At 43.6% G+C, this 14,882-nt stretch overlaps 1 protein-coding gene across 1 annotated transcript in view; it reads right to left on the reverse strand.

Annotated features, from left to right (window-relative positions):
* Positions 1-508: 508 nt before the first annotated feature.
* Positions 509-14,882, reverse strand: part of EIF4EBP1 (eukaryotic translation initiation factor 4E binding protein 1) — a 29,991-nt gene continuing 15,617 nt past the window's right edge. The window contains exons 2-3 of the mRNA XM_060787289.2: positions 8,278-8,448; positions 509-1,369 (exon numbers count right to left, since the gene is read on the reverse strand). Coding sequence (XP_060643272.2) covers positions 1,338-1,369; positions 8,278-8,448 — 203 coding nt within the window. The 3' untranslated portion in view covers positions 509-1,337. The remainder of the gene's footprint in view (positions 1,370-8,277; positions 8,449-14,882) is intronic.

Genomic DNA, 14,882 nt, shown 5'->3' on the forward strand with positions numbered 1-14,882 from the left:
AATATTGGAAAGGGGCAATGAAAATACAGATTAATGAATGGTATAAAGAAGTCTGGAAAATGGCACTGAATGATAAGCTAACATCAAACTTAAAAGTAAAGAAGGGATTATGTAAAAAATGACTTTGAAAGTATCTAGAGAAAATTTCTAGAAAAATTATTGGAAAAAGAAGATGGGAATTTACCTCCAAATGAACAACTGATTTTTTGGTGGGACTTTAAGAAAAGAGATGGCTCTGGAGAAGGGGAGCACAGGGGTGAATGTAAATAAAAGAGAAGGAAATGTATAGTATATGTCTATATAACTGTATATAAAAAAGAAAAAAAAAGAATAGGGCTCCACAGTCACCTACGGACCTACCGCCAACATACTACACTTGGAGAACCATCATCCTCAGACTACGAGGGATTGCCTAAGTAAGTAAGTAACTTTTACACTATTGGTAGTGTATGAATGTCACCAACAGCTATTGAACAATTAGTAAACAGTATAACATACGAGACAAGTATAATGTTTTCTTCTTTTCTTTATTTTACATATAATGTACAGAGAAGGATGTGCATAGATCCAACATGAGCATTTATGTAGCCCTTCAAGAGAAAGAAAAATAGTGCAAGCTACCCATTTCTCCAAAGCATTTCAAGAACTTTGTGCAAAAAGTTTTCGAAAAGCCACTTTTGTTTGAACCCTTTTATACAGGGAGGCTGTTTTGTTTCCCCGTAAGGAAAGGAAGGCTGAAACTGACCCGGATCCACTCAGTTTGCACCAACCAGATTGTTTACTGCAGCACCAGACGAAGTAGACGCAGAAAGAAAACAGGAGAAATGAGCCAAAAGCATTTTCCTTTTATAATCAGGCTTCCTCCCCTCCCAGATTTGGTGCTGATGGCAACGGAAAAGTATTAAGCCAGAAAATTATTATTTTGGTTTAACGATACGGCTCTGCGAATCACCATATTGCCACTTGTGTGCACCATGCATTAATCGACATTAATCCCCTAAATCCAACATGATTTTATGTCCGTCCCTTAATGCAGTCCCCTGTTTGGGAACACGGATGTCGGTGAACAAGGCACACGAACCAAGGCACAGACTTCCCTCCTCTCCCAGGCTCCTCCGCCTCTCCGACACAAAAAAGTTTTCCAACCTTTGGTAACAGAAAGTCTCTTCTTGTCCTCTCAATAAGAACAACGACAACAATAACAAAAAATAATGGACCTTCCGTCCTGAAAAGATTTGTGAAGTGTAGGCTATTCTACAAGCCTCCCTCGTTCTGGAAGCGCGGTTGATTTCGTGTCTTCGCTGGGGAAAATCCGCAAGTCGTCTCCGAGACGGGCTTCAGATGTCCATGTCGAACTGGGCTTCGTCACCTGTGGAAATCACAAAGTTATTAATTTTTTTAAAATTTATACATTTATCAAACAACATGTATAAGCATACATTCTTCCCTCTTTTTACAACATCTTAGATAGAAGAATTTGTCATATTATATACAATCTAACAGTAAAAATAATCAAATACATCTTTAAGCATATTTCTTATCATTCCGTTACAACTTATACTATGTATTAGGGCTGGGCGGTTTCATTTCGTAATTTCGTAATTTGTTAAAAATTCGTTATTTTTTTTTGGTTACGAAGCGATAACGAACCATTCAGGAGCATCTAAAAAACGAAATGAATTTTTCAATTCGTTTCGTAATTGCTTCGTATTCGTTTCGTATTCGTTTCGAAATAGTTTCGTTATTATTTCCGCATGTCTGGGGCAAGTTTTATAGCTGTTGTTTGTTTAATCAGTGAAAAAAATATATAAATATCACACCAACAGTCAACAACAGAGGGAGAGGGAAGCTTCAGAAGTTCCCCCTGTCCCATTTGGAGGTTTTTTAGCGTATTGCGCAGTCACGTCTGCCATCAACGAATCGATTCGTATTCGTTTCGTATTGTTTCGTAATTTTACGAAATTTTGTAAATATCGAACTTTTTTAAAGAAAAATTTCGGAATTCTTTTAAATATCAAAACGCAAAAAAACCCATAATCATAGAATCACAGAATCAAAGAGTTGGAAGAGACCTCACGGGCCATCCAGTCCAACCCCATTCTGCCAAGAAGCAGGAATATTGCATTCAAATCACCCCTGACAAATGGCCATCCAGCCTCTGCTTAAAAGCTTCCAAAGAAGGAGCCTCCACCACACTCCGGGGCAGAGAGTTCCACTGCTGAACGGCTCTCACAGTCAGGAAGTTCTTCCTAATGTTCCGATGGAATCTCCTCTCTTGTAGTTTGAAGCCATTGTCCCGCGTCCTAGTCTCCAAGGAAGCAGAAAACAAGCTTGCTCCCTCTTCCCTGTGGCTTCCTCTCACGTATTTATAGATGGCTATCATATCTCCTCTCAGCCTTCTCTTCTTCAGGCTAAACATGCCCAGTTCCCTAAGCCGCTCCTCATAGGGCTTGTTCTCCAGACCCTTGATCATTTTAGTCGCCCTCCTCTGGACACATTCCAGCTTGTCAATATCTCTCTTGAATTGTGGTGCCCAGAATTGGACACAGTATTCCAGATGTGGTCTAACCAAAGCAGAATAGAGGGGTAGCATTACTTCCCTAGATCTAGATACTATGCTCCTATTGATGCAGGTCAAAATCCCATTGGCTTTTTTTACCGCCACATCACATTGTTGGCTCATGTTTAACTTGTTATCCACGAGGACTCCAAGATCTTTTTCACACGTACTGCTCTCGAGCCAGGCGTCAATCTGATTTAATCTAATGGGAGTTAGATACCACCTCCATATCGTTTTATAGTAATTTTCCTTGATTCTTATAGATGTAGACAAAGTTATTAATGAGATTGAGACCTCGATGGTGCTCATTGTTCAAGTCTTTTGAAGCAGAGTACCGCCAAGGAAAACATGACAATCTTTAACATCTGGATCGACACCTTCTGATTTTTATTGCAAAACACTCAATCTATCTAAATAAAAATGTAATGTTCGTTTGTGGGATAAACAGAACTCAAAAACCACTGGACGAATTGACACCAAATTTGGACACAATACACTTATCAGACCAATGAGTGACCAACACTCATAAAAACACTGAAAAACACAGCAAAAGGGACTTAAAGCCACCCCACCCCCCAAATACATTACAACGCAAGCGCAAAACCACATATATATACACAAAAAACATACATATATGCATATACACACACAAAACACATACACAGAAAGGAGGAAGTGAGAAGGAGAGAGAGAAGGAAGGAAAGAAAGAAGGGTAGAAAAGGAAGGAAGGAGAGAAGGAGGGAGAGAAGAAGGGAAAGAAGGAGGGAAGGAGAGAAAGAGGGAAAGAAAGGTAGAGATGGAGGGAGATACGAAGGTAAAGAAGGAGGGAAGGAGAGAAGGAAGGAAAAAGGAGGTAGAGAAGGAAGGAAGGAAAGAAGGGGGAGATAAAGAGGGAAGGAGAGAAGGAAGGAAAGGAAAAATGGTAGAGAAGGAAGGAGGGAAAGAAGGAAAGAAAGAAGGGTAGAGAAGGAAGGAAGGAAGGAAGGAAGGAAGGAAGGAAGGAAGGAAGGAAGGAAAGAGAGAGAGGGGAGAGAAAAAAGGAGAGAAGGAAAGAAGGAAAGGTAGAGAATGAAGGAAGGAGAGAAGGAGGGAGAGAAAGAGGGAAAGAAGGAGAGAAGGAGAGAAAGAAGGAGAGAAAGAAGGGTAGAGAAGGAAGGAAGGAGAGAAGGAGGGAGAGAATGGAATAAGTGAAAGAGGGAAGGAAGGAGAGAAGGTATGAAAGAGAGAAAGAAGAAGGGAGGGAGGGAAGGGAGGGAGGGAGGAAGGAAGGCAGGAAGGAAGGAAGGAAAGAGACAAGGAAGGATGGAACCAAAGAGCAAAGGAAGCGAGAAAAGAAACAGGTAGGACAGAAGAAAGAAGAAAGGAAAGAAAAAGAGGGAAGGAAGGAAAGAGGGGGGGAAGGAAGGAGAGAAAGAAAGAAGAAGAGAAAGAGGGAGGGGACGGTTGGCCACAGCAACTCGTGGCGGGTACAGCTAGTCTATATAAATAAAAGTATAACGTTCGTTTGTGGGATTAACAGAACTCAAAAACCACTAGACCAATTGACACCAAATTTGGACACAGGACACCTAACAACCCAATGTATGTACTTCACTCAAAAAAACTGATTTTGTCATTTGGGAATTGTAGTAGCTAGGATTTATAGCTCACCTACAATCAAATAGCATTCGGAACCCCACCAACGATGGAATTGAACCAAACTTGGCACACAGTTTTCCCATGACCAAAAGAAAATACTGGAAGGGTTTGGTGGGCATTGACCTTGAGTTTTGGGGTTGTAGTTCACCTACATCCAGAGAGAACTGTGGACTCAAACAATGATGGATCTGGACCAAACTGGGTACAGATACTCAATATGCCCAAATGTGAACACCGGTGGAGTTTGGGGAAAATAGACCTTGACATTTGGGAGTTGTATTGCTGGGATTTATAGTTCACCTACAAACAAATAGCATTCTGAACTCCACCAATGATGGAATTGAACCAATCTTGGCACACAGAACTCCCATGACCAACAGAAAATACTGGAAGGGTTTGGTGGGCACTGACCTTGCCATTTGGGAGTTATAGTTGCTGGGATTTATAGTTCACCTACAACCAAAGAGCATTCTGAAGACCACCAATGATAGAATTGGGCCAAACGTCCCACACAGAAACCCCATGACCAACAGAAAATACTGTATTTTCTGATGGACTTTGGCGACCCTTCTGACCGCCCCTCAGGGGTACAGCCCTCCAGGCTGAGAAATGCTGGCTCAGGGAGAGGCAAAATATGTCTTTACTGGAAGGAAGGAAAAGCAGAAGAGACTGGAAAATGGTGGAGAGACCGGATGGTCAACCCAGGGCAATAAAAACTTAAAGAGGAATTTCCCTCACAGAATTCTATTACTACACCATCAAAGGAGGAGGGGACAGCGACTGGTAGGAATAGCAAAGACAAAGCCCTTTTTGGGAAAACATGCATAGGAATGTGTGTGTGTGTTTGAAGGGAGGAATCCATCCACCTGGCTCTGTCTTTAGCCTAGCTACTCATCACCACTGATCAAAAAATCATGAGTTCAAAGCTAGCCTGGGTCGGAGTAAGCTCACAACCATTTGTCTAGCTTGCTGTCCACCTTTGCAGCCCGAAAGAAAGTTGGATCTGTCAAGTAGGAAATTTAGGTACTACTTATGCGGGAGTCTAATTTAACTAATTTATGATCCTATAAAAATAATGATAAAGTACTCCATCAAGGACTCGGTGTCACAAGTAGACTGTGAAGCAACCGCTGCCCCCGGTGGCCGGAATTCAAGCACACCCTCATGAAGCTGGAATATTAAACTGCCTCTGTGTTTGTCTATATATGTTTTGTGTCTATGGCACTGAATGTTTGCCATGTATATGTGAGTTGTAATCCGCCCCAAGTCCCCTGTGGAGTGAGAAGGGCAGAACATAAATAATGTAAATAAATAATTGAGGTCTGGAAACTTGATGGCACAAGAAACTTGTGCAGTCCAAGGATGAAATGTTAAAAATATATATTTAAAAAAACAAATAGTGGGTATACAGCATTTCTGATGTCCCTTAGAGGTCAACACTGGTTTTATAATAGCTTCCTTGCTCCATGTGGCTTTATGTAACTTTGGAGAGAAGCACATGCCCGAAGGCTGGCGGCCACAATCTTTCAACGAACAAGTGACACAAGTGCTTTGATAGCGGCAGCTAAAGAGGCAGAACCAATCTGTAATCTTTCTGCAGCCATTTCCTTGTTCCTCATGTGCCAACCAAGGACAAAATGTTCTTTCAAAGGCGACAGCAATGTTTTGTTATTCTAAAGACGATTAAGGAGTAACAAAGCCAGATGCCCGCAAGGCGGTTCTACCAGTCCTATCTTGTTTGTTTTTAACCACATGCCACATTACAAAGCATGTAGGGCCTCATTTTGTTCAGATCCCCCAAAATACTTTAGGAGTGATCTTTAATTGTCTAAAACGGTATTTCTCAAACTGTGCACTTTTGCCAATTTTGGACTTCAGTTCCCCAAAATCCCAGCCACGCTTGCGTTGCAATCCTCCAGTTTTGGGGGGAGGGTTGCCTGAGGGCCACTTGGGCCTCAAGGAGCCTCTACGGTGGCTCCAGCTGCTGCCGGGGCTTGCCTCGCCAAGCCTCCATGGCCTTCGTCTCTCCTTCCTGTCCTCTCCTCAATCCCTCCTCTCCTCAAAAGAAAGGGAACTCTGCCTTTGTACTTGGAAAGGGAGTCCATGGCTAGGCTTCTCTTCTCTCACAACGGTTGCTGTGTCAGTCTTCTCGCGCGCTGGGGAGGGGGCCTTTTGCGCATGCTCTTTTAGGTATTTGGGAGGGGGGGTGTTAAAATTATTTCCCCTTCATTTTTAAAGATTTATTTTTTGTTTGAAAGACATAGATTAGATTAGTATATGTTTTGCTGCCAAATTTGGTGCCAATTTGTCCAGGTGTTTTTGAGTTTTGTTAATCCCACAAACGAACATTACATTTATATATATATATATACTAGCGGTTCCCTGCCACGCGTTGCTGTGGCCCAGTCTGGTGATCTGGAAAATAAAGTAATGGATTCTAATCTATGTAATTTCTTTCTGCTTGTGGGTAAACAGTGTTTCTTGTTTCTTTGTCAGTGTTGATGTGGAGAATGTCTGGTTTGCCTACTCTGGAACATGCAACATATCATTGTCCTTCTTTAGGGGTCCCTTTCAAATCTATATTATATCTGTGTGCGTGTGAATCATATCTATCTATCTGTATCTATGGCTGGATGGCTCTTTGTCAGGAGGGTTTTGATTAGGTTTTCTTGCCCTGGTGAAGGGAGTTGGACTGGATGGCCTTAAGTATGGGGGTTCTGTGTTGGAAGTTTGCCCCAATTCTGTCATTTATGGCATTCAGATTGCTCTTTGATTGTAGGTGAGCTATAAATCCCAGTAACTACAAATCCCAAATGTCAAGGTCTATTTCCCTAAAAGTCCATCTGTGTTCATATTTGGGCATATGGAATATTCGTGCCAAATTTGGTCCAGATCCATCATTGTTTGAGTCCACAGTGCTCTCTGGATGTAGGTGAACTACAACTCCCAAACTCAAGGTCAAACCCTTCCAGTGTTTTCTGTTGGTCTTGGAAGTCCTGTATGCCATGTTTGGTTCAATTCCATCATTGGTGGCGTTCAGAATGCTCTTTGATTGTAGGTGAACTATAAATCCCAGTAACTACAAATCCCAAATGTCAAGGTCTATTTCCCCCAAACTCCATCTGTGTTCATATTTGAGCATATGGAATATTTGTGCCAAGGTTGGTCCAGATCCATCATTGTTTGAGTCCACAGTACTCTCTGGATGTAGGTGAACTACAACTCCCAAACACAAGATCAATGCCTATGTTGATCATGAGAGTCCTGTATGCCATGTTTGGTTCCATTCCATCATTGGTGGCGTTCAGAATGCTCTTTGATTGTAGGTTAACTATAAATCCCAGCAACTATAACTCCCCAAATGACAAAATCAATTTTTGAGTGATGGTCACTCCTTGGGTTAGTAGATGTCTTGTGTCCAAACTCGCAAACTCAAGGTCAAACCCTTCTAGTGTTTTCTGTTGGTCATGGGAGTCCTGTATGCCACGTTTGGTTCAATGCCATAATTGGTGGAATTCAGAATGCTCTTTATTGTAGGAGAACTATAAATCCCAGCAACTATGACTCCCAAATGACAAAATCAAAAATTTTTGAGTGAAGGACATACGTTGGGTTGTTAGGTGTATGCTGTCCAAATTTGGTGTCAATTGGCCCACTGTTTTTTGAGTTCTGTTAACCCCACAAACAAACATTACATTTTTATTTATATATAATATAATATAATATAATATAATATAATATAATATAATATAATATAATATAAATATTAAATAAATAAATATGAAAAGGGTCTCTAGCAAACCCAGCAACCCAATATGGAGATCCAGGCGTTGGGACTGCTGAACACTCCTGAGATGTTGGCAGTGACCTTTGGCTCTATCAGCAGTCGCACGAAGAAGTCACAATTTAGCACCACAACTGGGCCTACATAGAGTTTGATGACTTCCAAGTGGATGGTGAACCCATGATTTTCCCAAAGTTCCAAGCAAACAGCCATATATGGCTTCTAGATCACAGTTCCACCATCTGCATTTGCAAGGGGAAGTACCTTCATAGGACGGTTGCAGGTAAACACTCACCTAAGCCTAGTTTCTCCACCTCGGAATGGACCAGGCTGCTCTCATTCCTGACCTCTTCCACATTTGGACATGTAACGCCTGGAATGTCTGGAAGATCACACGGTGGTGTTTTGGCCACAGGAGAATTACGGCACTCCATTAGAAATTTACGGTCATAAATAATGCGTGTACCTAAAAAGGAAAGAGAATGGTAAGTCAGGGCTCTCACCTGAAGGCTTGTGTTTTGAAAGCCAGTTCCATAGAGGTAACCATGTTAGTCTATATAATAATTCAGTTTTCAATAGGGTTTGCTACATAGACTTTAGCACAGCTTGTTAATCACCACCAATTGAAAGGTTAGCAGTTCGAAGCCATAGAGGTAACCATGTTAGTCTATATCAGTGTTTCTCAACCTTCCCAATGCCGCGACCCCTTAATACAATTCCTCATGTTGTGGTGACCCCCAACCATAACATTATTTTGTTGCTACTTCGTAACTGTAATTTTGCTTCTGTTATGAATCGTCATGTAAATATATTATATGTAGGATGTATTTCCATTCACTGGACCAAATCTGGCATAACTACCTGATATGCCCAAATATGAATACTGATAGGATTGGGGAAGGGGATTGATTTGTCATTTGGAAGTTGTGGTTGCGGGGATTTATAGTTCACCTACAATCAAAGAGCATTCTGAACTCCACCAATGATGGACTTGAACCAAACTTGGCATACAGAACTCCTGTGACCAACAGAAAATACTGGAAGGGCCTGTTTCCAATCTTCCCTTCTTGGGCAAAGTCATGGAAAGCGTGGTGGCCTCACAACTCCAGGTATTCTTGAGAGACACGGATTATCTGGATCTGGCACAGTCTGGCTTCAGACCGGGACATGGTACCGAGACGGTCTTGGTCGCCTTAGTGGATGATCTGCGTCGGGAGCTAGACAGGGGGAGTGTGTCCCTGTTGGTGCTTCTGGACCTCTCAGCGGCCTTCGATACCGTCGACCACGGTATTCTTCTGGGACGCCTTGCAGAGATGGGCCTTGGGGGCACCGCTTTGCGGTGGCTCCAGTCATTTCTGGAGGGACGTACCCAGAAGGTGTTATTGGGGGACTCCTGCTCAACACCACAGCCTTTGACCTGTGGTGTTCCTCAGGGCTCCATACTGTCCCCCATGCTGTTTAACATCTACATGAAGCCGCTGGGTGAGATCATCCGGAGTTTCGGGGTGCGGTGTCACCTGTACGCAGATGACGTCCAACTCTGTCACTCCTTCCCACCTGCTACTAAGGAGGCTGTCGAGGTCCTGAACCGGTGCCTGGCCGCTGTGACGGTCTGGATGAGGGCGAACAAACTGAAATTAAATCCAGACAAGACAGAGGTACTCCTGGTCAGTCGCAAGGCCGAACAGGGTATAGGGTTACAGCCTGTGCTGCATGGGGTCGCACTCCCCTTGAAGGCGCGGGTTCGCAGCTTGGGTGTGACCCTGGACTCATCGCTGAGCCTGGAACCCCAGGTTTCAGCGGTGACCAGGGGAGCATTTGCACAGCTTCGGCTCGTGCGCCAGCTGCGCCCGTATCTTGGGAAGTCTGACTTGGCCACGGTGGTACACGCTTTGGTCACATCCCGTCTCGACTACTGCAACGCTCTCTACGTGGGGCTGCCCTTGAAGACGGCCCGGAAGCTCCAGCTAGTCCAGCGCGCGGCAGCCATGGTGTTAACCGGAGCGGGACGCAGGGAGCGCACAACGCCCTTGCTGTCCCAGCTCCACTGGCTGCCGATCAGCTACCGGGCCCAATTCAAGGTGCTGGTGCTAACCTACAAAGCCCTAAACGGTTCCGGCCCAAAATACCTTGAGTACCGCATCTCGGCCTACGAGCCCACGAGGACCTTGAGATCATCCGGGGAGGCCCTGCTCTCGGTCCCGCCTGCCTCACAGGCACGCTTGGCGGGGACTAGAGAGCGGGCCTTCTCGGTGGTGGCCCCCCGACTCTGGAACTCCCTCCCTGCTGAAATTAGACAGGCGCCTTCCCTCTTGGCCTTCCGCAAGGGCCTGAAAACCTGGCTCTTCGAAAAGGCCTTTAATTAAGTGCTATGTTTTTGGAATGACCACCGGAATGGACTATGACTACGAGATTGACTATGACCCAAACAAGACGAAGCGGATTTTTAGTTTAATTAGCTGTGTGTTAGTAAGATGTGTGTTATGGCCCTGAATTTATTGTAATTGTTGTCTTTATGTTCTATGTTCTGTACACCGCCACGAGTCGCCTTCGGGCTGAGAGTGGCGGTTAACAAGTGCAAATAATAAATAAATAAATAAATAAATAAATAAATAATAAGGGTTTGGTGGGCACTGACCTTGAGTTTTGGAGCTGTAGTTCACCTACATCCAGAGAGTACTGTGGATCTGGACCAAACTTGGCACAAATACTCAATATGCCAAAATGTGAACACTGGTGGAGTGTGGAGAAAATAGACCTTGACATTTGGGAGTTGTAGTTGCTGGGATTTATAGTTCACCTACAACCAAAGAGCATTCTGAACCCCACCAACGATAGAATTGGGCCAAACTTCCCACACAGGACCCCCATGACCAACAGAAAATACTGTGTTTTCTGATGGTCTCTGGCGACCCCTCTGACACCCCCTTGTGACCCCCCCCCCAGGGGTCCTGACCCCCAGGTTGAGATATGCTGGTCTATATAATAATTCAGTTTTCAGCAGGGCTTGTTAAATGGGCTTTTACACAGCTGGTTAATCACCAGCAGGAACAGATCACACCAATCGAAAAGTTGGCAGTTCGAAGCTCTGGTTGGGGTGAGTGCCCGACCTTCAGCCCAGCTCACTGTCCACCTAAGCAGTTCAAAAACAGCTGTGAGCTTTGAGTAGATAAATTAGGCACCGCTTAAGTGGGGAGGTATTTTACAACACCATAAACAGAAAACACCAGAAAATAGAGAATGGAGAGACACATCCACCTGTGGCCTGAATTGAGCACCACCTCCAGGATGCCGAAGTTCGGAGTGTGTCAGGAGCGACTGGAGAAATGGAGAGAATTGGCTGTCTGCAAGAATGTTGCCCAGGGGACGCCTGGATCTTTTGATGTTTTATCATCCTTGTGGGAGGCTTCTCTCATGTGCCCACCTGGGGAGCTGAAGCTGACAGAGGGAGCTCATCCACACTCTCCCTGGATTTGAACCTCTGAGCTGTCGGTTTACGGTCCTGCCGGCACAAGGGTTTAACCCAGTGTTTCTCAACCTGGAGGTTGGGACCCCTGCGGGGGGTCGTGAGGGGGTGTCAGAGGAGTCACCAAAAACCATCAGAAAACACAATATTTTCTGTTGGTCATGGGGGTTCTGAGTGGGAAATCTGGCCCAAATATTTTGTTTTTCGGCTTCAGAATGCTATTTGATTGCAGGTGAACTATAAATCCCAGCAACTACAACTCCCAAATGTCAAGGTCTATTTTCCCCAAACTCCATCTGTGTTCATATTTGGGCATATTGAGTATTGGTGCCAATTTTGGTCCAGATCCATCATTGTTTGAGTCCACAGTGCTCTCTGGATGTAGGTGAACTACAACTCCCAAACTCAAGATCAATGCCCACCAAACCCTTCCAGTATTTTCTGTTGGTTATGGGAGTTCTGTGTGGGAAGTTTGGTTCAGCTCCATCATTGGTGGAGTTCAGAATGCTCTTTGATTGTAGGTTTGAACCTGTTGGTCATGGTGGTTCTGTCCGGGAAGTTTGGACCAGTTCTATCATTTGTGGGGTTCAAGGGGATCTTTGATTGTAGATGAACTATAAATCCCAACAACTACAACTCCCAAATGTCAAGGTCTATTTCCCCCAAACTCCATCTGTGTTCACATTTGGGCATATTGAATATTGGTGCCAACTTTGGCCCAGATCCATCATTGTTTGAGTCCACAGTGCTCTCTGGATATAGGTGAACTACAACTCCCAAACTCAAGGTCAATGCCCACTAAACCATTCCAGTATTTTCTGTGGTCATGGGAGTTCTGTGTGCTAAGTTTGATTCAATTCCATTGTTGGTGGAGTTCAGAATGCTCTTTGGTTGCAGGCAAACTAAAAATCCCAGCAACTACAACTCTCAAATGACAAATACAATCCCAACCTCACCATTTGTGTACCAAATCTGGTCCAGTGTATTAAAATATATCCTGCATAGCAGATATTTACATTAACAGAATTACAGTTATGAAGTAGCAACGAAAACGATGTTATGGTTGGGGGTCATGAGGAACTGTACTAAGGGGTCGCGGCATTAGGAAGGTTGAGAAACACTGGTTTAACCCATTGCACCACTGGGGGCGCTACAGAATCCACTGTAAACTTGAATCTGTTAGCAACAGTATGCAATGTTTACAGTGCAGACCCCACTGTAAACATTGCATACTGTTGCTAACAGATTCATGTAAATAGGTGGTGTTCCAACCCTTTTACTGTTGCCAAACTTTTGGGGAACCCAACACTGATCCCATTTGGGACCGGGACCCACATTTTAAGAAGCAGTGCTTTGGATGATCAACGTTGCAGTCCAACAACATCTAGACACCAATAGTTTCCCTTCTCTTTGCAAAAATAGAGCGTACCATATAGGGGGAGACTCCAAATAGTTTCTGATGCAATTCAACTGAGCTGTAAGGAGGAACCCAGTACTTTTCCATACAATGTTGTCTTAAAACAAAATAAGATCTTGAAGAAAGGCTTTCTAATAGTAGCCATATTAGAATCTATATAAATAAAAATGTGGGATTTGTGGGATTAATATAACTCAAAAACCACTGGACGTATTGTCACAAAATTTGGACACAAGACACCTACTAACCCAAGGAGTGACCATCACTCAAAAATTGATTTTGTCATTAGGGAATTATAGTTGCTGGAATTTATAGTTAACCTACAATCAAAGAGCATTCTGAACTCCACCAATGATGGAATTGAATCTAACATGGCACACAGGACTCTCATGATCAACATGGGTATTGATGGGAGTTGTAGTTCACCTACATCAGTGGTTCTCAACCTGGAGGTTGGGACCCCTAGAGGGGTCGCGAGGGGATGTCAGAGGGGTCGCCAAAGACCATCACAGACAGTATTTTCTGTTGGTCATGGGAGTTCTGTGTGGGAAGTTTGGCCTAATTCTATCATTGGTGGGCTTCAGAATGCTGTGTTCATATTTGGGCATATGGAATATTCATGCCAAGTTTGGTCCAGATCCCATCATTCTTTGAGTCCAAAGTGTTCTATGGATGTAGGTGAACTACAACTCCCAAACTCAAGGTCAATGCCCACCAAACCCTTCCAGTGTGTTCTCTTGGTCATGGAAGTCCTGTATGCCATGTTTGGTTCAATTACATCATTGGTGGAGTTCAGAATAATCTTTGATTGTAGATGAACTATAAATCCCAGTAAGTACAAATCCCAAATGTTAAGGTCTATTTCCTCCAAACTCCATCTGTGTTCATATTTGGGCATATGGAATATTTGTGTCAAGTTTGGTCCAGATCCATCATTGTTTGAGTCCACAGTGCTCTCTGGATGTAGGTGAACTACAACTCCAAAACTCAAGGTCAATGCCCACCAAACCCTTCAATTATTTTTTGTTTATTACGGGAGTTCTGTGTACCAAGCTTAATTCAATCCCATCGTTGGTGGAATGCTCTTTGATTGTAGGTGAACTATAAATCCCAGCAACTACAACTCTCAAATGTCAAGGTCTACTTTCCCCAGACTCAACCATGGTTGACATTTGAGCATATTTAGTTTCCGTGCTAAGTTTGGTCCAGATCCATCATTAATTGAGTCCACAGTGCTCTCTGGATGTAGGTGAACTATAATTCCCAAACTCAAGGTCAATGTCCACCAAACCTTTCCAGTTTTTTCTGTTGGTCATGGGAGCCCTGTGTGCTAAGTTTGGCCCAATTCCATCATTGGTGGAGTTCAGAATGCTCTTTGATTGTAGGTAAACTATAAATCCCAGCAACGACAATTCCCAAATGACAAAATCAATTTTTTTTGAGTGGAGGACATAAATTGGACTGTTAGGTGTCTTGTGTCCAAATTTGGTGTCAATTCCCCCAGTGGTTTTTGAGTTCTGATGGTAGCGCGAACTAATATTACATTTTTATTTATATAGATATGATTCGCACATACACACAATATCATAGGTTTGAAATTGACCCCTAAAGAAGGACAATTATATGTTGCATGTTCCAGAGTAGGCAAACCAGACAATCTCAACATCAACACTGACAAAGAAACAGCAAGAAATACTCTTTACCCACAAGCATAAATTACATATATTAGAAACCAATACTTTCACATTACTTTATTTTCCAGATCGCCAGACTGGGCCACAGCAATGCATGGCAGGGGGCGGCTAGTAGTCTAATAATAATGTGGGGAATGGGTGCCACATCATTTTCCAATTCACTGTCAACATTTCAAAACAGTCCAAGCCCTACAGACGAGGGGGGCCAGAATCAAAGCGGCCAAGTCAACAGTTCAGGCCAACGCCCTGCATTAAACCGCCGTTAATCGGCGTTTACAGAGACAACAAGCCTCATCGGCTGTTGCTGCTGCCAGCTATTGGAA

Source organism: Anolis sagrei, chromosome 7 (assembly GCF_037176765.1).
Source record: "Anolis sagrei isolate rAnoSag1 chromosome 7, rAnoSag1.mat, whole genome shotgun sequence".
NCBI lineage: Eukaryota > Metazoa > Chordata > Lepidosauria > Squamata > Dactyloidae > Anolis > Anolis sagrei.